Genomic DNA, 23272 nt, shown 5'->3' with positions numbered 1-23272 from the left:
CCACTCCTAAGTAGCTACGTACCAAGATAAATGAACACATATGCCCATACTAGACTTCCACATGAATGTTCTTGGTAGCTTTATCCATAGTGCCCTCAAATTGGGAACATTCCAGTGCCCATCAACTGGTAGAAAGATGAAATGAATTGGGGTAAATTCACACAATGGAATGCCAATCAGCAACAGGAGCAACAAACTACTGAAAAGCCTTACAGTGAGTGAAAGAATCCAGGCACAAATGAGTACATATTACATGAATCATTTAAATGAATTTCTAGAACAAACAAACCTATAGTAATGAGAAGAGGTCCGAAATTTCACAGGGCTGGGTTTGGGGGCTGAGAAAGGAGCTGAGAGTGCAGCATTAGCTGCAAAGGAGCACAGGGAAGTCTGGGAAGTGAGGGAAATACTTTCTTTTTAATTTAGATTGGGCTGCTGGTTACATAGATGAACACATTTGCCAAAACTCATCAAATTAAAACATTGCACTGAGAGAAATGATCCAAACACAAACAAATGTATAGTTCCACATTTTAGGTACTTAGAGCAGTCAAACTCACAGAGACAGAAAGTAGGATAGAGGTGTACGGGGCCGTGGAGGAGGAACCGGGAGTCGCTGTTTAATGGGGACAGAGTTTCAGTTTGGGATGGTGGCAAAGTCCTGGAGATGGTGGTGATGGCTGTTGAACAATTTGAGTGAAGTTAATGTCACTTAAAAATGGTTAAAGTGGTATATTTCATGTTAAATATATTTTACCACAATAGAAAAAATCTAAAAATCATTATGAAACTGTGCACTTTTAAGCATGTTTTTATTGTTTGTCAATTATACCTCAATAATATAAAGTTGATTTTTTAATGTCTGTAAGGAGGAATGTTCCTTTCTTGCCCTTCCTCAACTATTGTAGCTTTCCCAGGTGGTGGTCTGCGAAGGGAACCGTGTAATTGGACGGACCACAGACCTCCGTTCAATTTCTGCTTCTGTCACTTACTAGTCTTCTAATCAGGCAAGACATTGGTCTCATCATGTACATGGAGCCAATCTCGACATAAGGATTAATTAAATTAAGCAATACACCTTAAGGGCTGATGAGGGCAGCAAATGGTATAAAATTGTCTTTGTCCCTTCAGACAGAGACTGATAAGGGAAAGGTGCCCTAAAAAGGGTGTGGGGCTGGTTGACGACCTCTGGAGTGAGCACCTTCGCCCAAGTCCGTTGTGCGGGCTGCGCGAGGTGGACGCTGGCCGCCAGGGGGCGCCCCGCAGAGGCCGCAGGCTAAGGTGGAAACTCCGCGGGAGGCTGCTTTCCAGTATCACACCCGCCCACAGGGTGTTTGTGGGAAGCAGGAGGGGGTGGCTTTCCCCCGCTACCTTTCCGGAGCTGAGATGCGGCCGGTCGGTGCCCGACTTCTCTTGAATGAAATCACCGTCGCTGGCAGCACTGGCGAGGTGCAATGCTATTGACTCTCCTCCACAAGCCCACTTTGCAGACAGGAAAGCTGAGGCCCGGAAGGTGCAGTGGTCCGGGACGCACAGTTGTCGGAGAGCTGCCCTTCTCCAATCTCATCCCAGTCTACTCCGGTCCCGGCTTCCGAGGGTCTGTGCTCCTGGATCTCTGCGGTCCCACCCCAACACCGTTTTCCTACCGGGTTCGACGGATCTTCCCGCTCCCGGCTTCCTTGTCAAAACTTCCTGCCTCGGCGCGGCCAGAGTCCCACCTCCTTCCTGCCCCTTGCCCCTCCTCGTTCCCCCGCCCCGCCAGCCACAGCCTGCGGCTCCCATCGCTCCGCTGTCGGGCTGGGGCTGCACGCAGATCCTCGTCCCATCCTTCACCTGGGCCACCCCGGCAGTCCGCACCCCAGGCTGACGGGGAGAAAGGACCGTCGGCAGGTGAGTGACTGCACCCCGCGCCCCGGGGGAAGGGCAGGCGGACTCTGAAGTCCCCTCTGAATTGAAGTCTGAGCCCCCAAGGTCAGCAGTGGCGGCTGAGAGAGATAGAAAGAGATGCGAAAGGCTGGGTGTAGTGGAGAGAGGCCCAAGGCGGTTGCGGTTGTCTTGCAAAATAACGCAACAGGTACATGACATGCAAACAAGGCAGCTTCCCGAGCCCCTGCTGCAACCGGGTGAGTCCAGGGCAGCCTCCAGCTGCTTCCCGCCCCAGGGCTGGAGGGACAAGGAGTACCAAGTCCTCCGCGTGGCCGTGGGAAGCGTTCGGAACACCCACAGTGGAATCATGGCTGCTAAATTGGAATCTGCCCTGCTCCTTACTACCTGTAGGGCCTTAGTCAGCTGCCTCACTTTCTCGTTTCTAAAAGGGGAATAATAATACATAGTGCCTACCTCATGGAGTTGTTGTAGGCTTGGATGAGGAAAAATATGTCTCCTGGCCAATGTTTATTAATAGGGTTGCCCTTCTCCCCCCGAGGAGGAGTGTTTGAGGAGGATGTAGAACCAGGTTTGCAGGTTCCTGGCACTCAGAGCTTTGCTAGTGTTGAGGACTAGGAAGTTGACCAAAGGTCTCAGGCACCTGGGTCCTCATAAAACCCTCTGGGCTTGGGATGATTTGAGGTAGTGCTAAGAGCGAGACCGGTGCAGCGTAGGGGAGGTGACGTTAGCCAGGGACAGGTCCGGATCCACGAGCCCAGCCCTAGCAAGGCCATCCCTCACCCTCCATGTCCAGCCTCCAGTAGTGGACTCTCTGCTGTCCGGGCCCTTTATGAGTGGCCTCTCCTGGGCCTGGGTGGAGATCTCAGTCCCAAGGGATGGGAACAGTTTGTGCTAGCTGAGGTTCCCAGGCTCAGCCAGACCTCTCTGCTCCAGGACAGACTGGGCAAGGCGTCATCCCTAAACCCTGGCCTAAGCAGGGTCTAGGGGACAGACAGCTGTTCTCTGAACCCCATCCCACCCCATTTCATGACAAGACCTGCATGTGTGCACATGTGAGCCAGAGCGTGGGGGCAGCCCTCCCATCTCCTGTCACCTGTGCCCTGCTGCTGCCTCTCCCACTTCTGAGGTCCCCCAAAGTCTACCCACCATAGTTGTTGCTGCAGTTGGGGCTACCTTTTCTGCCACCTAGGAGCTGGCTTGTAGCCAGGCTCACCTCTCTGTCTTCCTCTCTTCACTGGGAGGTGAAGCCCATGGTTGGCGTGTGTTTCTCCACTGTCCTCACCCCTACCATTCCCTATCAGACTTTCCCAGAGGAGGAAACTCCAGGCAGCCCCATCCACCAATCGGAAACTTGGGCAGAGATAGAGGTCCCTGGGCTGCTGTTTGCCTCCCCCATCAACGTGCTGCTGGGAAGGGGCTGGGATGCTACCCAGCCTCTCCTCCTAGCCTTGGAAGCCCGAGAAAGAGGACTGCTGAGACACTGAGGGGCTCTGGGGCACACCCTAAGTGGAGAGAGTGTCGGCTCCATTCCTGGCCCATGACCTTTGGGGAGAAGCCAGCAGGAGGAAAAAGATAAGGCAGGGAAGGAAAAAGACAGAGGCATACAGAGACATAAATATGAAAATAGAGAAAGAGACTTAGGGACTTCTGGAAGCAAAAAGGTCCGGGGGAAAAGAAAGCCAACTTAGAAAAACAGAGCAGAGACCTAGGGAAGGAACAAGAAGGACGGAGAGCCGGAAGGGAAGACAGAGGGTCTGGAGACCAAAAGGAAACCACAGGGAGAGAAGGACCTAAAGGGGCTGCACAGGCTGGCCCAGACCCCGCTGGTTGGCTGTATGACCTGGGACAACCTCCTTAGCCTTCCTGGAATATTTCTTCATCTACAAAATAGGAAGCATCCTAGCACCTACTTCCAGGATGGCTGAGAGAATGAAAAGAAAGGATCTAAAGCCCTGGCTGGCGTAGCTCAGTGGATTGAGCGAGGGCTGGGAACCAAAGTGTCCCAGGTTCGATTCCCAGCCAGGGTACATTCCTGGGTTGCAGGCCATAATCCCCAGCAACTGCACATTGATGTTTCTCTCTCTCTCCCTCCCTTCCCTCCCTAAAAATAAATAAATACAAAATCTTTAAAAAGTCAAAACTATAAAAAAAAAAGAAAGGATCTAGCCCACAGGATATACTTAACAAGGGGCAGTGATTGGTATTACGGCACCCCGTATGGCAAGATATAGGTCTCCAGGGAGGAACAGCGTGTGGGTGGGTCCTGGGGCCTCCTGGGTCCCCTGTCCTGCCTGTCGTCCACACAACCCCCAGAGTGGTGGCATCTGGGTCCTAGTCCCTCTGTTCGGAAGGAGGTGTGGATGGACAGTGAGGAGACATTGTTCCTGTGTTGGAGGTGCCACCCCATCCTCTTGAGGTGACTCAGTACTGTACTGTGGCACACTCATCCCCCAGGAACATGGAGGCCAGCCCTTGGGGACTCTGGCTGGAGGCCGGAGGGTCAGGCCTGGAGCCGCCTTTCACTCTGTGGCACTGGAAGTTCTTTCCAGAACTCTACCTTTCATCACCCTGAGGGCCTGGAAGGAGGGCCAGTTCTGCTGCCTAGTGAGCCAGGGAGAGGCCACAGCCTCTAAACTTCTCTCTCTCCCATTCTCCACAAAGTAAGATCAAGCCTTACTGGAGTCGGGAAGGATTTCAGTCCAGTAGTCCACCCACCCCACACAAATGTGTAGTTGCTGCTGACTGCCGCCAGGCTCTCTGGGGGCACGCAGCTGGGTGCACGCAGCTGGGTGCCGGTGGTGCTGGGGATGCAGTGGAGAGGAAGGCAGAGAAATGCCCTGACCCCAAGGAGCTCCATTCCAGTGGGGAAGACAGACCTGAACAAAAACACAGTGACTGTGGGATGGGACCCAACACCCAGTGGGCCATCACCCCGCTACTGAAGCCTAGGAGAGGAGTTAGATTGCGGGGCGGGGGAGGGGGTCCAAGCCTCGTGGGAAACCAGACTCACAAACCAGCAGTCACAAGTGGAGTCTCATTACCGGATCAGCCCAAGAGACTGAGGCTTCCAGGGGCTGTGAGTTTCTGGGTTGGCCTGGGTTAGTCCCACATGCCCCCCAAGGAAGGGTACTGGCGTCAAGCCTTTGGCTGAGGTCTCCAGAAGTATCGATCCATGTCCAGTTTGAGGCTGGGCTTGGGGCAGGATGTGGAGAGAACAGCCCAGGTCTCCTTTGGGCCAGGGTACTGGGGGGATCCCTGTGGTGATGACGGCAGGGAAGACTGGGTGAGGCCTAGAGCCACTGAAGAGGCTTCCTGGAAGAGGCCGGCCTGAAAGGATGGGTAGAACCTGGGCATTTCAGGGGTGGCCTGGGCAGAGGTGGCTGTGTGGAAGAGGCATCTGGAGGAAGCGGGCTGCTTTCCAGTGTGATGGGATGACAGGGGCAGAGGCCATGGAACTGGGCATCTGGTGGGGCTTGCCCTTTGGCACCCTGTTCCTGTGGTGTGGGAGCCACAGAAGGCGTTAGAGAAGGTGGTGGCTGGAGCTGCGCTGCGTTTTCTGGGGGTGGCGGTGAGCACCCCCTGGTGGTGGGCCAGAGGGGAGCCTTCGGTTGGAGCCAGGGTTGCTCCCTGGCCTGTGTCACTCCAGGGTCACCCTCCATCTACTGCCTTTTTGTTTAATTTTCACCTGAGGACAGTTTTTCATTGCTTCCAGAGAAAGCTGAAGGGAGAGAAGAAAGGAGAGAAGCATTGATTGGTTGCCCTCTGTATGCACCCAGACCGGGGATCGAACCTGCAACCTTTTGGTTATGGGATGTTCCACCCAACTGAGCTGCACCAGCCAGGGCTGCTTTGTCTTCTGAAGGAGAATTTTAGTCCTGTAGTTGCTTCTGACAACCAGCCGGCCCTCGGGCAAGTCAGTTTACCTGAGACCCCAGGGTCTCTCCTGTGAAGTGGGAATAACTGTCACTAGCACCTAAGGGTGGCGACGAGGGTCAGGACTGGCACTGGTGGCAGCCTCCAGTAGGTGTTGAGATGTTTGGTGAATCAGAATCCCTGCAGTTTCCCTGTTTCCTGATGAGTAAACAAGTCAGACAGAGGACCCTCTAGCTTCTGTTTCCTGAGCCACAGAGAACACAAGGCCAGCCCCTCACCCCTGTCCTTTCCTCGCCCGGCCTCTGGCACATACACGCAGGCTTCCTGTCGCTCCATCTGGCAGACAGCCCTGGCTTGGCTGGACGTAGGAGGGCTCTGTGCTTGCGTGTACACGCATGCACATGTGTGCCCTGAGTGGTGTGTGGAGCTGGGTCAGAGCACATCTGTGTGTGGGTAGCCAGGGGGAATCTTCCAACTGGGTCTCACTGAGTGGGGGGGGACTGAGGGACCCTGTCTCCATGGCAAAGATAAGTTAGGAAAGGACATAGAGAAACAGACGCGGAGACAGGGAGAGAGACAGAAAGACAGGAGAGATATAAGTCAAGGCAACCTTGGCGCCAAGCTAAGACACGTGTCTCAGTGAGCGGGTCGCGGCTGGAGTTTGGCTTCCACCTCACACTCAGAGGCAGATTTCCTAGTACAGTGAACATTCTGCCCAACTCTGCACGGCAGCCTTGACGTAGGAAAGGACAGAGGCCAAGAAACTGATGGGGGAAGAAAAAAGGGAAGAAAGTGGAGAGTTTCTGATGAAGAACAAGATAAAATGCAAAAAGAAAGAGGCAGAGAGCCTACAACTTGAGGGTTCTGTTTCAGCATGAACACAGGTCCCCTGGGCCACCTCTGGTCTGAGGCTCTGTCGCAGGGTGGTCACTGGGACCAGCGGTTCCTGCTCTCACTGAGTCCTGGGAGATTGAGGGGGCTATTCTCCCATTTTACAGATGAGGAAGTAGAGGCTCTCAGGGCTCAACTGCCATGCCTGAAGTCACAGAGCTTGTGACAGCTTGTAAGTACCAGAACCTTTGGATTCCAAGTTGGGAAGAGGAGAGAGAGAGAGAGAGCGGACACAGGGGCCAGTGGAAGCAAGCAAGGAGTTGGAGGTGGTGCGGGGGCTAGGGAAGCAGAATCCAAACAACTTGCCTGTCAGCCGCCTTTGGCTTGAAGAAGTACCTGGTAGTAAGTCCACTGTGCTGGAGGATCAGGTTCTGGGGGATCAGGGCAGGCCCCTCCCAGTCCCACTTCCTTTCTCTCTCTCAGCATCTAAGTCCCCATTCCTATTCCTGGATCATCCTGGGGGTTCTTCAGAAAAAATCAAGAAACAGCTTTTCCTGGAATGAATGCACAAAGGGTATAACAGTGCCAAGGGGCATGGTGATGGGTGCAGGACCAAGACAGCTGATGTTAACTGAGCATATCATGTACGGGCTCTATGTGCTTTATGTGCACTAACTCATGCATTAGTCTGCACAGCCACCCTGCCCAGGGAAGTACTCATATGTCCCCGTCTTACAGATGGGATTCACACGGGGCCTGAGTGGGGCTGGGAGGGGATGCAGAGCTCAGAGGGTAGGTACCCTTTGCTGCACCACCTACCAGAGAAGAGAAGCTGGGAGGCATGGGTGAGGAAGTCCCTCTTGCTGCCTCACTTCGTCAGCCCAACTCTTGCTGTTTGTCTTCTGTAGAAATGGACCATCTGTCCACCAGGAACTGTGCCCCCTCCCAGAGGCCTCAGGCTCATTCCCCTCCTCCTTCCTGGGGCTGTGGCACAGTGAGGGCGGGGGACTCTGCACTGGAGGAAATTGGGTTGAACTTGGAGAAGAGCAGGGGAGGGGGAGCTGGGTTGGGCCCTGTGTGGGCTTGGGGGTACAGAGGGCAGGATGCCGGGGGCTGTGCAGACCAAACTGAGCACTGGGGCCTGGCCTGGAGCCCAGCTGCTTTGCATCTCGAGGTGGAGGAGAGATTCTTGACTGAAAACACATCCCCATTCCCACGCCTCTGGTCTCCATTCCTGCTGCAGCCCCACCCCCAGCCCCTCCTCCCACCGGGCTTCTCCTCTCCCCATGGCTGAGGCTGCAAAAAGAGATACAAAGCCCTGGGATTCCAGCTCCGACTCTGAAAAGGCTGGAACTGTTGGGAGGCCTCTGCCAGCTCTGATACTACGGGCTGTGTGGCTTTGGGCAAGTGACTTGCTCTCTCTGTACCTTCCTTATCTGTGAAATGAATAATAATACCTGCCACAATGGACTGACATAAGCTTCAAATAAGATGAGCCGTATAAATTGCTCAGCACCCTGCCTTACTCAACACAGTAACCCATGTGTGGGGTTACATTATCATTCTTACTATGAGGGAGGGTGTCTGGGTCCCTTAAATCCGAGATACAGTGGAGGAAGGAAATTAAGGGGGGCTGGGGGGACTTCAGTATAGGAAGAAGCAGTAGGGGATACTGGGGGTACATCTCAGTGAATGAATTGGGGGCCCTGGGGTGGGATGGGGTGCTAGCAGTTGCCTGATTTAAACCCGTGAGGGGCTCATGTAATCACAAGGGCCCAATGCTGCTGGACTGGAGGGGCTGGGAGAAACAGGACCAGGGCCTCAGGTCCCCTTGCCCTGCAGGAACAAGGACTCCAAAGGCAACAAACCTGGGAAGCCAGGCTGGGGCTCTGGGCTCCTGACTAGGCCTGTGCTCTGTCCCCAGGGGCTGAGGCAGGTCAGGCTCCCCGTCTCATTTCCCCACTCCTTGCTGACTACCCACTGGTCTCCCAGACCCCACCCTGGCTTCCAGCCCCACTGCCAAACAGCTGATGCTTCCTCTGAACTCGTCCTACCATGAAGCCCTTTGGGAAAATAATCTCCTCACCCTCCACTCAGCTACCTTCGGGCGGTCAGAGCCTAGCTGTCCTCGTGCTCCCTGTCCACCTCCAGATCCCTCTCAGAGCCCCCAGGTGAAACATTTCCTCTAGAAGTTGGTTGGGAGAAGGTGATGGTGGGAGGGGGCTGATGTGAATGGAGGAAGGACTTCCTGTGGGCCCGCAGCTCAGTCTGCTTGGCCCCTCCTCCTGTGCCTCTACTCAGATCCTTCCTGCTGCAGGTTTTGTCCACCTCACTGCGGCCTCAAACTGGGGACAGCTCCTGGCCAGGGCAAGCCTAGGTACTGGTGTGGTAGGAGATGAGATTTGCCCAGGGATAACCCTGGATCCAGACAGACAGCGTTCCAGCCTCAGGACAGAGGCTCCCATGCCACGGCTGCAGTGGGGGTCCTGCAGGAGGGGAATGTGGAAGGGAGAGATGTGTGGAGGGCTCAGGGTCCTGCCCGTGGCCGTGGCTGCTGAGCACGCGGGGGAGACATGGAAGAAGGGCAGCTGGGAGCATGCAGGGCGAGCGCTGGGCCTGGGAAGGCAGCTAGAGCAGGGAAAGGGCAGAGGGTGCAGTTTCGGGACTTTGGGAGGAGCCAGGTTTGTCTGGGAGGCGGAGGATAGCATGTGTGTGGGAGGCTGTGGGGTGGTGCACTGGGACAAGCTGTGGGATCTGAAAGACACTACTGCTCCCTGAGGACAGGCCAAGCCCCCTCACCCACCCAAGGAGCTACAGTGCTCAGCTCGAGAGACAAGCCACTGGAAAGAAGCTTCCGGCCTTGAGCCCCCACATCCACCTTCTGAGCTGAGGGCAGTGGGAGGATGGAGCCACCCCCACTCTCTGCTGCCCTCTCCCAAATACACACATTCCAGCTAGTCTTGATTTCCTGTTTTCAGGCGCTGTGTTCTGAGCACCAGGATTCCCGAGGACACTCTCTGGCTGAGGCCACGTCGCCCAGCTCAGCTGAATTTCTCAGGTCCCAGGATGCCCTAGGGCCTGGTGAGTTACTTCTAGTGAGTTACAGTGGGAACTGAGGCCTGAGAGGAGGAAGCACAGAAGCCAGAAGTGCAGATGTGCCTCCAGGGAGCTGCCATTGGGACCGCTGGCCAGTGGTGCCGTGGTACTGCTGCTCTGAGGGACTGCAGGGCTCTGGGGAAAGATTTGCAGTGGGAAGGAGGCCACCTGGGGAGGACAGGTGGGCCACCATTGGTCTGAGAGGGATTTCTGTGGGGCTGTGCCTCCCTGGGTGAATCAGGGAGCACATCTCTTGCTCCAAGACCTGGAGGGAAGGAGTGCAGCCCCAGCTGGAGCTGAGAGTAGCTGTGGGGCCCCTGGGAGTGTGTGGGTGGGGGCACGGGGCTGGGCAGGCATCAAGCATTCCGGAGATACTCAAGGGTATAATGGGCTAGGAACCTGACCTTCCTGCTCCAAAATCACAAGCAGATGTGGGTGCCTCAGGGAGACATAGAGCAGGAACCAGGGAAAGTTTTAGGAACTTTACACATGGAATCCAAAACCAACTGCGGGGGTGGCCACTTAGGAGCAGAAGAGACCCATCTGAGTCCTGACCTGCTCCCACTCACTGGGTGAGACTGAGGGTGGAGGAGAGAGAGAGGATCCTGTTTCCAAATGGCTGACTGGGTGGCCAGAGGAAGGCGAGTCCTCTCGTTAAACCTGAGGCCTGGTCGGGGGTGATAGTGCCTGGAGTTGGGTGCAGTGACGTGCTGGCCGATGTTTAACAGCCACTGGGTGTGTGTCTGCATGTGGCTGGCCCGGGTTCATTGGTCAACTCCCATGGCATAAACAACCCCCCATGCCTGATTTCAAGCTGCTAGTGTGACATCGGGAGTTGGGAGGAGATGGGCACTGCGGCTCTCACGGGTCCATAGGAGCCATGCCAGCACACCAGTGGGGGAGGGGTCCCCTTCAAGGTCACCTGGACCCAGCCCTCCCACTCCCATACCATACAGCAGGAAGCCCGCAACTACATCAGGGTGGTTTTGGCCTCTGCCTGCATACATCCACTGATGGGGAGCTCACCACTGAGGTTGCTGATTCCTGCTGAACTGCTTGGACTGTTTGCAAGTTCTTCCTCCAGCTGAGCCCAAGTTAGCTCCCCTCACAACTTCCTCCCGCTGGCTCCAGTTTCCCATCTTGGTATCAATATCAAAGTGGCCTGGTAGGGGCCGAACTGGGGACTGGGGACTCAGACATAAAAGGCACTGGTCCCTGCCTCCAGAGGTCATGGTCAGGGAATGGGCATTGCAACAGTGCTGTGGGGGAGGGGGATGGTGCTGGGGGCTCCAGAAGGGATGGGTGGGGCAGTCTGGTAGTGGGGGTGAGGAGCAGAGCAGAGAAGGGGAGGTGGCACGTGGGGCTAGACCCGGAAAGGTGAGGACTCGAGGTGAAGAATGGAGGAAGCAGTGTGGGAGGCTCCGAGGCATGCAGGACACTGCCCAGGCAGGGATGAGACCTGGGGAGCTGTGGCCAAGGGAGTCCCCTCTGCTGCCACCCCTGCTCAGGTCTTTGCAAAGATTTGGTCCTCTGGGCTTGTGGCTGCAGTGCCCCTCACCGGCCATGTCCTGTTGCAGGCCTCTGCAATGTCTCCACCTCTGTGCTCCCTCCTTCTGGCCCTGGGCCTGGGGCTGGCTGGAACCCTCAACCCCAGTGACCCCAACACCTGCAGCTTCTGGGAAAGGTGAGAGGGGCCCCGATGTGCCTTCAAGGCTCCAAGCACCCAGCTCCCCATTCTCCCTACTAGGGCTCCTCTGCCTAGGTCCTTCCCTCCCTTCCCTTCCTCGCTCTACTCTTTACCTCCCCACTTTGTCTGCTTCTGCTTTCTGTGCTCCCCTCGCAGGCTGCCTCAGACTCTCTCCCCGTCTCTGACCTTGTCTCAGTCTCCATCCCAGCTCTGACCCTGCCGGTCTTTCCTTTACCCCAGTCCCTTGGTCCCTGTGGGAGACTGGCTGCAGGACACCGCACAGGGTGGCCATTTACTGTGTGGGGGGCAAGCAGAGGGACGGGCCCAGGGGGAGCAAAGAGGGCAGGGCTGGGAAGCAAGGCCTCGGGCAGGATTTAGCTAGAAGTGCTTCAACCCATGTCCATCAGTTGGGCCCAGGGTTAGCTCTCGCTTGATCTCCCTGCATGGGAGGAGGCGGAAGGAAAATCTGACAGCTCTGGTTCCATAGGGTGAGAAGGGCTCTGATGGGGGAGGGGTGTTCCAGAGCTGTTATAATTCTAGGAGGATTCCTTCAGATTGGGGGGCAGGGTGGGAGTCCATCCTAGGCTGCGGGGAGCAAGCCCAGGTGTTGGGGTGGTGATTCCCTGCGGTGGCCAAGCCTCACAGCCCTGCTTCTCGTGGCATCTGTGCCAGCTCCGGTCTCTCCCTGCCCTGAGCCTCTGGCCCTTTCCTGTCCTGCAGCTTCACCACCACCACCAAGGAGTCCTACTCCCGCCCCTTCAGCCTGCTCCCCTCAGAGCCCTGCAACCACCCCCGGGAGAGCCCTCACACCTGCCGGCAACCCACGTGAGTGCCCTGGCCTCCTCTGTGGGTAGATGTGCTGCCCCTGCTCCTACACACCCTCCTTCTCTTCTCAGAACCTTTAAAGTTTGGAGGAAGCACCTGGCCTCCAGGCACTGAGGGGTGGCGTGTGCTCTACTCCCTCCCAGCGCAGAGTGCTGGGCAGTGCCCCAGGCTCCCACAGCGCTGCACTGTGTGAGGGGGCACCCGGGCTCAGAAGGGAGACTGAAGGCCCTTCCGGGTCTTCCCAGGGTTGTCTACCGGACTGTCTACCGCCAGGTGGTGAAGACGGAGCACCGAAAGCGCCTGCAGTGCTGTCGGGGCTTCTACGAGAGCGGTGGGGTCTGCGTCCGTGAGTCCTGGGTGGGGCCGTGGAACGGGAGGGACCAGCACACCCTTCCTAGTCCTTCCCTGAATCTACTGGGGCAGGGCTACTCCTCTGACCTTTGGGTTTCCCCCCTCCTCCCCCTCCCCTGGCCTTGTCCCTAAGGCCACGGTTTCTCGGGTTCCTACCTCTGTCTCCAGCTGACCCCATGTTTCTCCCATCCCCTCTCACCATGTCCCTCAGCAGTCTCTGTCCCTGCATCTCTGTCTTCCCAAGCCTCTCCCTCTGTTTCTGGTTTGCCTGCGTATCTGTCACTGTGTGTCTGGGTTCCCATTTTCTGGGTCTGCCTCTGTCTCTTCCTGTCCCTGTCTCTCTGTTGCTGTCTGTGTCTGACTTGTTGATGTTCAGTCTCTTCTGCCTCTTGCCCCTGGCGCCCTGAAACCCCCAGACGGACCTGCTCTGCCCCTCTGCCCTCGCCTCACGCCTGGCCCGTCATCGGCCTGTGCCCAGCCTGACCTGCCCTGGACCCCACTCTCTCTCTGGATAGCATCCATGTCTAATTGCTACCTGAGACCCTCTCCCCATTTCCTCAAGGCGCTTTGAGAATTTCACAGAAAGGGGCTGGGCAGCCTGGAATCCTCGGACCTTGTCAAGCTCTGACCTCAGCTGCTGCCCCTCAGTCTTTCTGCATTTTAGAGGCAGAATGGCTGCTCGGAGAACCCCCGGTCCCTGGTGTGGGAGGATGATGGGGTTAGGCTTCAGAGAATAAAGGTGGGTAAGGGCAAGGCTGCAAGTCTCTTCACATTACTCCATCTCCACTCCAGCGCTGTGTGCCCAGGAGTGTGTCCATGGCCGCTGTGTGGCACCCAATCGGTGCCAGTGTGTGCAAGCCTGGCGGGGCGACGACTGCTCCAGTGGTGAGTGGCTGGTGGCTTCAGGGCCCTCGGCACACCCTCCTTACTAGGGCACAGGTGCTTAGGACCCCAGGGCAATTATCCACCAGAGCGCCACCGGGATGTGCGCTGTGCTGCTTTTTCCAGAGAAGCGGTGCAGAGTTTGGGCCAACCCAGACATAGGTGCATGTGGGAGCTGGGAAACTGAGTCAGGGATTAACTGGAGGCTGAGAAGGGGTAAGACCCCTCGTGAACCCCTTCTCCCCTCATCTCACAGATTGTGCCCCAGGAGTGTGGGGGCCACAGTGTGACAAGCCCTGCAGCTGTGGCAACAGCAGCTCCTGTGACCCCAAGAGCGGGGCATGTTCTTGCCCCTCAGGCCTGCAGCCCCCGCACTGCCTGCAGCCCTGCCCCCCTGGCCATTATGGCCCTGCCTGCCAGTTCCGCTGCCAGTGCCACGGGGCTCCCTGTGACCCCCAGACTGGAGCCTGCTCATGCCCTCCAGAGAGAACAGGGCCGAGGTATGTAATGGGGGACAAGCACACTATGGGGTCACAGGCGTATGTGGGCATATGAGGGGGTTCCAACAGGATTCCAAACGTGTGGATGGACTCCAGAGGCCAAGACCCTAGACCCAGCTCTGCCACTCACTGGTTGAGTGACCTTGAGCAAATCGTTGACCGTGAGCTTTCTCCCGGTCTGTGCAGTGGCAACAGCGTTGTCCCCGTGGAAAGGTTACTGTGAAGATAACATGAGAGCATGTGTGTGGAAGCATGTCATAAAGTGGGGCTAAGACAGGGACCCAAAGAACCCTGTTGCAAGGCAGAACTCAGGGAGCACTGGGGGGTCACAGGAAGGAGAAGGTTCGCCTGGGTGGAGACCGAGCTCTGGAGCCGAGACCCCACAGAGGCAGAGGCTTCCACCCAGAAAGACAAGTGTGAGCAAAGGCGGAGGTGGGGCTGGGTCACTGCCATTCATAGTCCTGCAGATTTTTGCTTTCTGATTCCTGCAGTCCCCAATGTGGGGGGGGGGACCTTCACTGAACCCTGAAGTCAGACCTCCCTCCTGGGGGGCCTGTGAATGGTTGGCCATCCCTTGGAGGCAAAGGGGAAGTGGGTACTGCTTGTTCATACGCTGACATCACCTGCTTTGCCCAGCAGCTGTGACGTGTCCTGTCAGCTGGGCACTATTGGCTTCTCCTGCCCCAGCACCTCTCCTTGCCACAACGGGGGTGTTTTCCAGGCCTCCCAGGGCTGCAGCTGCCCACCTGGCTGGATGGTATGAATGGCGGGGCTGTTGAGATGCGGTGGGAGTCTGGGGGCATTTCTGTGGGTGGTTCTCAGTAGGGCTGTGAGGTAGGTATATGTGAGGGGCTGGGCTGTGGGCCCTGGAGAGATTTGAGGGTTCTTGGTATGGGAGGGTCAAAGGGTCCTGTAACCGCCAGGAAGGGGTCGGTGCCTGGGGCTCTGCCAATTTCTCACTCCACAGGGCACGATCTGTTCCCTGCCCTGTCTGGAGGGCTTCTATGGATCCAACTGCTCCCAGGAATGTCGCTGTCACAACGGTGGCCTCTGTGACCGATTCACTGGGCAGTGTCGCTGTGCTCCAGGCTACACTGGGGATGGGTGAGTGGCACTGGCCAGGGCGGAAGTGGTGGGGAGCGGACCAGGAGGAGTGGGTGTAGCCAGGCTCACTCAGCTGGGCTCGCAGGTGCCGCGAGGAATGCCCTGTGGGCCGCTTCGGACAGGACTGTGCTGAGACCTGCGACTGCGCCCCCGGGGCCCGCTGCTTCCCAGCCAATGGCGCGTGTCTGTGCGAACACGGCTTCACCGGGGACCGCTGTGTCGAGCGCCTCTGCCCCGACGGCCTCTACGGCCTCAGCTGCCAGGTGCCCTGCACCTGCGATCCAGAGCACAGCCTCAGGTGGGCCGCGGGACACTGGTCACGGATTTAGGAGGCCAGTGGGAGAGGCCTTTGGTGCTGAAGCCTCCGGAATCACAGAAAGCGCCAGGGGCATATCCAAGGGCGGGGCAGATGTCACAGAAGGGAAAAGAAGGGCCTTGGGGACAGGGAAGTGGGGCGCTCTCAAAACAGCACCGAGCCATCCTTGTGCCCCCTCACTTGGCAACGCGGGCTGTTCCCCATGAAGGGGTCCGAAGGTCGGCTCGCGGCCGCGGCTCAGAGCACACCGCCCGCCTCCGTCCGCAGCTGCCACCCGATGAGCGGGGAGTGCTCGTGCCAGCCCGGCTGGGCCGGCCTTCACTGCAACGAGAGCTGCCCGCAGGACACGCACGGGCCCGGCTGCCGGGAGCATTGCCTCTGCCTGCACGGCGGCCTCTGCCAGCCGGACAGCGGCCTCTGCCGGTGTGCACCCGGGTACACGGTGAGGCGCGCCCTGAGACCTGGCCCCGGGACCGGGGCGGGGGGTGGGGGGGGAGGAAGAGCGGGTCCCCTCACTAGTCCGCCTACTGCCTTCAGGGCCCGCACTGCGCTAGCCTCTGTCCGCCTGATACCTATGGAGTCAACTGCTCCAAACGCTGCTCCTGCGAGAATGCCCTCTCCTGCTCCCCAATCGACGGCACTTGTGTCTGCAAAGAAGGTAATGGGGTGGGTCGCTGAGAGGGAGGAATTGGGGGGGAGGGGCCGGGCCGCGAAAAGAAGGGAGGGTCCAAGGGCAGAAGGGAGGCTGCAGGGTAAGGGCGGAGCCACTGGGCAGCAGTGGGCCACGGGAGAGTAGCCAAGCTACTTCCTTCCTGGAATCTACGCTTTGCCTTTTCTTCAACTGCAAAAATCCCAATCATTCTTAAAGGCCCAGGCCAGAAGTTCCTTCTCTGGTGAACATTGTTCTCCCTCAGTGATACAGAACCACAAAGTCGCAGCACCACAGAGGGCTCTGACGTCTAGCAGGGGTGGCACAGTGGCAATCTTTAGGCTGGATTCTACAAGAGCTGTGTTTTGTTTGGCTAGCTATTATATTTAACAGACCTCCAGTCTCTAGCCCCCACTGCTCCCTATTGTCTCACATACGATCTGGATAAATCCTTTAGTTAACCCCTTCATTTTTCAGAAGGGGCCACCAAGACCCAGAATGGGGTGGTGCATGGCCAGCAGCCATTTAGCCTTCTGTTCCATATCTAACAGTTTATATGTTTGTCTCTTGTATGGGACCATGAGCACCCCCACTCCACCACCCCACTCATAACACAGAGTCTGGCACAGCCAATGCCCGGTGTGTTCTCAGGAGGGGAGCTGAGTCCCCATGCCTACCTGCAGATCCCTCCCTCCTCCAGGTTGGCAGCGTGGCAACTGCTCTGTGCCCTGTCCACCTGGAACCTGGGGATTTGGTTGCAATGCCAGCTGCCAGTGTGCCCATGAGGCAGCCTGCAGCCCCCAAACTGGAGCCTGTACCTGCACCCCTGGGTGGCACGGGGCCCACTGCAAGTTCCCCTGTCCAGTAAGTGCTCAACAGCTGGCCTGCCTGGGGGTGGGGAGACCATGGTGCCCTAGCCCTCAGCTGACTAGTCTGCCCTACTGTCTGCTCTCTCTCAAAGAAGGGGACGTTTGGTGAAGGCTGTGCCAGTCGCTGTGACTGTGACCACTCTGATGGCTGTGACCCTGTTCATGGGCACTGCCAGTGCCAAGCTGGCTGGACAGGTGAGCATTCTGGGCATCCAGACCCCAGGCCTACTGTGGAGTAGGTGGTGCATCCCCTAGGAAATGTATCTAGAAGAATCCCTATGGAAGAGGAGAGAACCAGGCTCACCCTACTGCTCTCTCCCACAGGTACCCGCTGCCACCTGCCCTGCCCTGAGGGCTTCTGGGGAGCCAACTGCAGCAACACCTGCACCTGCAAAAATGGGGGCACCTGCATCCCTGAGAACGGCAATTGTGTGTGTGCACCCGGATTCCGAGGTCCCTCCTGCCAGAGACGTGAGGCTCCCTTCTCTCCCGCCTGCCAGCAGTGTGGCTCAGTGCAGTGTTAGATGCTGGAAGCCTGCACCCTACCCATCTTGTTTTCTCCCACTGATTCTGATTTTTGTGCCAGTTACTGCAGTAGGAAAGAGGGAGGGAGATAGTGGAACCAAGGGCTTACTGAGGGATGGCCCCTGCCCCCAATCACCAGGAGCGTCTTTCTCCCAGCCTGTCAGCCCGGACGCTACGGCAAACGCTGTGTGCCCTGCAAGTGTGCTAACCACTCCTCCTGCCACCCCTCGGATGGAACATGCTACTGCCTGGCTGGCTGGACTGGCTCGGACTGTTCCCAACGTACGTCTCTTCCCTGTTCCTGGGTGTTAAAGCCTCTGGACCTACCCTGATTCAGTCAGTTATATAAACAATATAAAGAAATACTTATTGGGTATCACCTCCATTCTGGGTGCTGAGGATGCAGCAATGAACGGGTAGGGAAAAACAATTCCTTGCCCTTCACCATGGGAGGCGTAGGAAGGGCAGGGGGTGAGAGAAGCCACAGTTTGGTTTTGAACACGTTCTTCTTCTTTTTTTTTTTTTTCCACTTTTCAATTTATTTTTTTATAAATAAATTGTTGCCCATGGCTTCTTCCCGCACAAATACATGAACAACATCATGGAAAAAATTAGCCCAAATCAACTAAGTGAGATAAATTTTGGAAAGGGAAATGGGAAGCTATGACTATGAAATAGGCTGGATGTGAGCTCATCAGCAGGCAGGGTAGAGGAAAGGCATCCTGGTGAAGAGTTTTCCATAGAATTCAGTAATAACTACTATTAGATTATTTGCTAATGTCACATACACAAAAATTGTGCCTTAGATAGTGTGGACATTTGTGTCTGTCATGTTCTAAAAAAGAAGTCCAGAGCTGCACCATGCAGGGCAGTTTGGGAGGCTTTTGTCGCCTCGCCCTGCTGTGTTGTTCTGAATGGCCATTGGATAGCTGAGTGCAGGCTTCAAGTGGGCAGCTGGGCACATAGTCTGCAGATCAGCCCTTATGAGTCATCTGAGTGTAGACACTGTTCAAACCTTGGTGTCCTTGGGGGACCGAAGCTGAGCGGCAGATTTCAGTGATGCTGGGGGCTGAGAATTCATCTGGTGTGGGTAGGGCAAGGCTGGGCTCACACGCCAGACAGGCACCTTGTCTCCTGCAGCGTGCCCTCCAGGACACTGGGGAGACGGTTGCACTCAGCCCTGCCAGTGTCACCATGGTGGGACCTGCCATCCCCAGGATGGGAGCTGTTTTTGCCCCCCAGGCTGGACTGGACCCCTCTGCTTGGAAGGTACCAATAGAAGGGAGCTCCATGTCCCTGTTCCCAAGTTGGCCCTGGCCCAAGGAGGAGACTGCAGTCTCCTGGCAACCTCTCACCCCCACTTACTTCCTTGGCTCTCCTAGCCTGTTCTCCAGGAATGTTTGGTGCCAATTGCTCTCAACCATGCCAGTGTGGTTCTGGAGAGAGGTGCCATCCAGAGACGGGGGCCTGTGTGTGTCCTCCAGGGCAGAGTGGTGCCCCCTGCAGTATGGGTGAGTTCCTCTCTAGGTCCCCATCATCCTCAGGGAACCAGGACATGGGTCTCTGCCAGGATCTAGGCCCCTCATCTAGGGGTCCTCCCATGCATGTCCCCCAAGCTCACTATCAGCCAAGACCCTGTCCTGAATGACTCCCCTACCCACTAGGAAGCCAGGAGCCCTTCACCATGATGCCTCCCTCTCCAGTGGCCTATAACTCACTGGGGGCGGTGATCGGCATCGCTGTACTGGGGTCTCTGGTGGTGGCCCTTGTGGCATTGTTCATTGGCTACCGCCATTGGCAAAAAGGCAAGGAGCACCAACACCTGGCAGTGGCCTACAGCAGCGGGCACCTGGACGGCTCTGAGTATGTCATGCCAGGTGAGCTGGCCGGGGGGAAGATGACACATCCGAGTGGTTGCTTATAGGTGGGGGGTTTCTACGTCTCTCCCTGGACCCAGAAGTTGGGAAGTGGAGGGATGGAGGGAAGAAGGGAGGTCAGAGGGGCTGGTCACTTACCCCTGGAACAGAGTAACATTCTCAGGCCCAGGCCTCTCTGACTGGGTGGGTCGCCCTGAGTCTGTGTCTGTTCTCGCAGATGTGTCTCTGAGCTACAGTCACTACTACTCCAACCCCAGCTACCATACCCTGTCACAGTGCTCACCTAACCCCCTACCCCCTAACAAGGTCAGTGCTGGGGGAGGGGTACACAGTGGAGATAAAGACCTGCTTCTCTAGAAAGCTCCATCTGTGTATGTCCCTCTCCCTTTCTACTCCTCCCCTACCAGATTCCAGGCAGTCAGCTTTTCCCCAGCCTCCAGGCCTCTGAGTGGCCGGGTGGAGCCCATGGGCCAGACAACCATGCCACCCTGCCTGCTGATTGGAAGCACCGCCGGGAGGCCCCTCCAGGGCCTCTGGATAGGGGTAGGAGCCTGGAGGCCAGGCCTCTGTTGAGGGTGGGTGTGTACCGCTCAATGTCCTACTCCATCTGAGTGTATGCATCTGCAGAAGGGGGCTCTGGGCACCAGTTTTAGAGGGGGCTTGAGCCTGGAGAGGGGGCCAAGGGTCTGATCAGGCATTGCCTCCTTCTCCTCAGGTAGCAGTTGCATGGACCGTAGCTACAGCTATAGCTACCGCAGCAGTAATGGCCCAGGTCCATTCTACAGTAAAGGTATGGCCATGGAGTAGGGGGATGAGGGGTGAGCGGGGGTGGGGTAGGGTGTGTGGGGGGGTGAGGTTTAGGAGCCAGTGCCTCCCCTGAGCCTGAATTCTTTTTTCTATCCTCAGGGCCCATCTGTGAAGAAGGGCTTGGGGCCAGTGTGGCTTCCCTGAGCAGTGAGAACCCCTACGCCACCATCCGGGACCTGCCCAGCCTGCTAGGGGGCCCCCGGGAAAGCAGCTATGTGGAGATGAAAGGCCCTCCCTCAGGATCTCCCCCCAGGCAGCCTCAGCTCCTGGACAGCCAGAGGCAGCGATACCTGAAACCGCAGAGAGACAGTGGTACCTATGAGCAGCCTACTGCTCTGACCCATGGTGAGCCCTCCTTCTCCACAGGGGCAGGGGCTAGAGAGGTAGAAAGGGAGAAGAGACAAGGGAGGTAGAATGGGAGAAAGGGACAGAGAAAGAACATGGAGGTGGCGTGACGTGGCAGCAACAGCAAGGCCTTTGGGGGCAGACTTGGGCTCAGACCAGGCATGATGTTTGGGAATCACGGTGCCTCTTAGAGCCTGAGGCTGAGGATTTGAGGTGGTGGTGGTACAGCACCTAACTTGTGGAGCTGGTACCCAGAAAAGTGGGGAACAAGGCAGGTGACAAAGTGTCCTCATCCTGTGAGGTGAGCGGGTCAAGATGGCCTCTCCTACTGGCAGTGAGGAGCTGCACCAACCGCACAAAGTGCCCTGTAGCCAAGCACCAGGCACTCTGTCTTTGGGCAGAAGAGGCTGGAGAGGGGAGTGGTAAGATGGGGAGGAGCTACCTCCCCCTCCTTCTGTCCCTTCTCTGTCTCTAGACCGAGACTCCGTGGGCTCCCAGCACCCCCTGCCTCCGGGCCTGATGCCTGGCCACTACGACTCCCCCAAGAACAGCCACATCCCTGGCCACTATGACTTGCCTCCCGTACGGCATCCCCCATCACCCCCACTTCGGCACCAGGACCGCTGAGGGGTCAAGGTGGTGTGCAGAGGCCAGTACACCTGTTCTTGCTGCCCAATGTTGAGAACAGAGCCAGCTGTACCCTGCAAGGAGCAGGGGAACTTCTGGCAGGTTGTGAATGTGAACGTGTTTATGAACAATTTTAATAGAGGAAGTGAATGGAGAGATGGAAACCTGGCTCCCGGTTCCACATTGGGAGGCTGGTTGGCAGGAAACCTGTGTTTCCTTTCTCTAACCCACTGCCTGAGGGCTTCCAGGGCACGTGTGTATATGTAAACTGGTGGGTTGAATGTTACTGGATAACTCTGATGTCATATTGATGTAAAATGTATATTGGGTAGCTTTTCTGTGCACTCTTAGGCTGGGCTCTATGTTTGTGTGTATGTGTGCGTGCGTGAGCTTCTCTGTGTGCGTGTGCTTTCAGAGGGGTAGCAGGCACAGGCCCTGTCCTACAGCCCTCACCATTTAGTAGAGAGGCAGCGCAAAGACAGTTAACCTTGGCAACAGTGTCCCAACTGGCTCCCCCTGCATTCACTTGGCACCCCTTCCAACCAACAGCTCCAAATACAAGCTGGTAAGGCTGCCTCTGCCTGAGAGTCTTCATGGGTGCCCCATTGCTACTGGGCCAGAGTGAAAACTGTCAAAGGTCTTAATTAAAGGGTCTGCTAGCTGTCCTATCTCTGTCTTCAGCTTCACCTTGGATTATGTTCGCTGCTCCAGTCACACTGGCTTCTAGGTCCTCCTATTTAGCCATTCTTCTTCCTGCCACAGGGACTTTGTACATCTGGAATGTTCTTCCTCTCCCACTCACCTGTTAACTTCTACTTGTCCATCCCCTCCTCTGGGAAGCACCTCTCTTTAACAGCACCGATCACAGCTGTATTCATTCACCAGATGCCTGCAGAGGACCCACAGGGTGCCAGGCACCTCTGTAATGTGTTGCTTCTTTATGTGATTCTTTGATTAATTTCTGCCTCCCCCACCAGAATGTAAGTTTCCTGAAGGCAGGAGTCCTGTGTGTATGCTCAACATTGGTTCCCCTTCACACATAGTAGGTACCCAATAAATGTTTCCTAAAAGACTGAGTGACTGAGTGAATTAAAAATACCAGTGACACTGTGGTAAGTGCTCAGACAGATGGGCAAATTGCATGTTCTGAGAGTTAATAGACTGCACAGGTGGGAGCCTTGCCCCAAACTGACATTTTAAAAAAAGACTTTATTTATTTTTAGACATAGGGTAAGGGAGGAAGAGAGGGAGACAAACATCAATGTGTGGTTGCTTCTTGCGCCCCCTACTGGGGGCCTGGACCACAACCCAGACATGTGCCTTGACTGGGAACCTCACTGGCAACCCTTTAGGTCACAGGCCCGCACTCAATCCACTGAGCCACACCAGTCAGGGCTCAAACTGGCATTTTTATAGGGGAACAGTACAAGCTGAAAGGTCGGGAGGGCTGGGGGTGGCATTGGGGAAGTGGCACTGAGTGGGGTGTGGAGGCTGGAGGCAGGAAGGCAGACAGGAGAGGGCATACTCAAATGGGGGCCCAGCAGGGTCTGGACTACCTGAGGACTTTGAATCCAAGGTTTCTATAAAGCATTACCAGCCTCATTAACTCATTAGCAGATCATCTAAGTTCCCAGACCTGAGGAGGCCAAGTAGATGCAGTGGAGAATATTGTGGGTCTGTCTGGGCCTTTTCCACCAGGACCCCTTTCCTTACAGGCTCGGAGGGCAGGCCCAGAGAGAGGATCTACCCCCATCGGGACTCTCCTTAGATTCCTCAGACACACCATCCCTGATAGGAGCAGCCAGTTCCTCACTTTCTTGCACTCAGTTTCCTAGGGGATTTGGATGGCTGCTGGGATGGATGGGCGCTGGCCTTAGCCCCACACCTCGTCCTGGTCTCGTCTAGCCCTGTCCTTTCAGCTCCAGCTCAGGTCTTGGACAGGCCTTGGCTCTCTCCCTTCCCACGGGGTTCGCTGGGCCAGGTCCTCCGGGGCTCACCTGCTCCCACGTCCAGCTATCTTACGGCTCTGCCCAGACCCCACTGTTTCCTCCGCTCCTACCGGACGCACTCACCAAAGGCTCCGCCTCCACCCCTGCTTTGAGTCGGCAGCGCCCCCTGTGGGCCCGCGTGCACTCTGCGGTTATACCAGGTTCCACCGGCTCGCCCAGCTGGTGCCGTTGTCATGGAGAGGGACGCGGAGCCCACCCACCGCGGTCACGCC

At 56.7% G+C, this 23272-nt stretch overlaps 1 protein-coding gene across 4 annotated transcripts; it reads left to right on the top strand.

Annotated features, from left to right (window-relative positions):
* Positions 1-1163: 1163 nt before the first annotated feature.
* On the top strand, positions 1164-22117 carry PEAR1 (platelet endothelial aggregation receptor 1). 4 transcript variants are annotated; one of them, XM_045817138.1, is made up of 25 exons: positions 1166-1890; positions 6759-6823; positions 9570-9672; positions 11265-11371; positions 12095-12199; positions 12445-12545; positions 13343-13435; positions 13689-13932; positions 14572-14689; positions 14900-15036; positions 15122-15334; positions 15620-15794; positions 15890-16010; positions 16702-16865; positions 16963-17065; positions 17195-17341; positions 17552-17677; positions 18536-18664; positions 18778-18906; positions 19060-19272; positions 19490-19578; positions 19680-19815; positions 19988-20062; positions 20179-20424; positions 20900-22117. In XM_045817138.1, the coding sequence occupies exons 4-25, from the start codon at positions 11274-11276 to the stop codon at positions 21049-21051; spliced, it is 3114 nt and encodes a 1037-aa protein (XP_045673094.1). In that variant the 5' UTR covers positions 1166-1890; positions 6759-6823; positions 9570-9672; positions 11265-11273; the 3' UTR covers positions 21052-22117. The 4 variants fall into 4 exon arrangements, with proteins under 4 accessions (XP_045673096.1, XP_045673095.1, XP_045673094.1 ...); XM_045817140.1 differs by lacking the exon at positions 6759-6823 and having other exon boundaries at positions 1164-1890; positions 19201-19272; XM_045817139.1 differs by lacking the exon at positions 6759-6823 and having other exon boundaries at positions 1165-1890; positions 19099-19272.
* The last annotated feature ends 1155 nt before the right edge of the window (positions 22118-23272 follow it).

This window comes from Phyllostomus hastatus, unplaced genomic scaffold (assembly GCF_019186645.2).
Source record: "Phyllostomus hastatus isolate PE091 unplaced genomic scaffold, TTU_PhHast_1.1 phas_scaffold_216, whole genome shotgun sequence".
Taxonomy (NCBI): Eukaryota; Metazoa; Chordata; class Mammalia; order Chiroptera; family Phyllostomidae; genus Phyllostomus; species Phyllostomus hastatus.
Note: the sequence above shows the minus strand (reverse complement) of the source record. Positions and strands in the feature narration are given on the sequence as shown.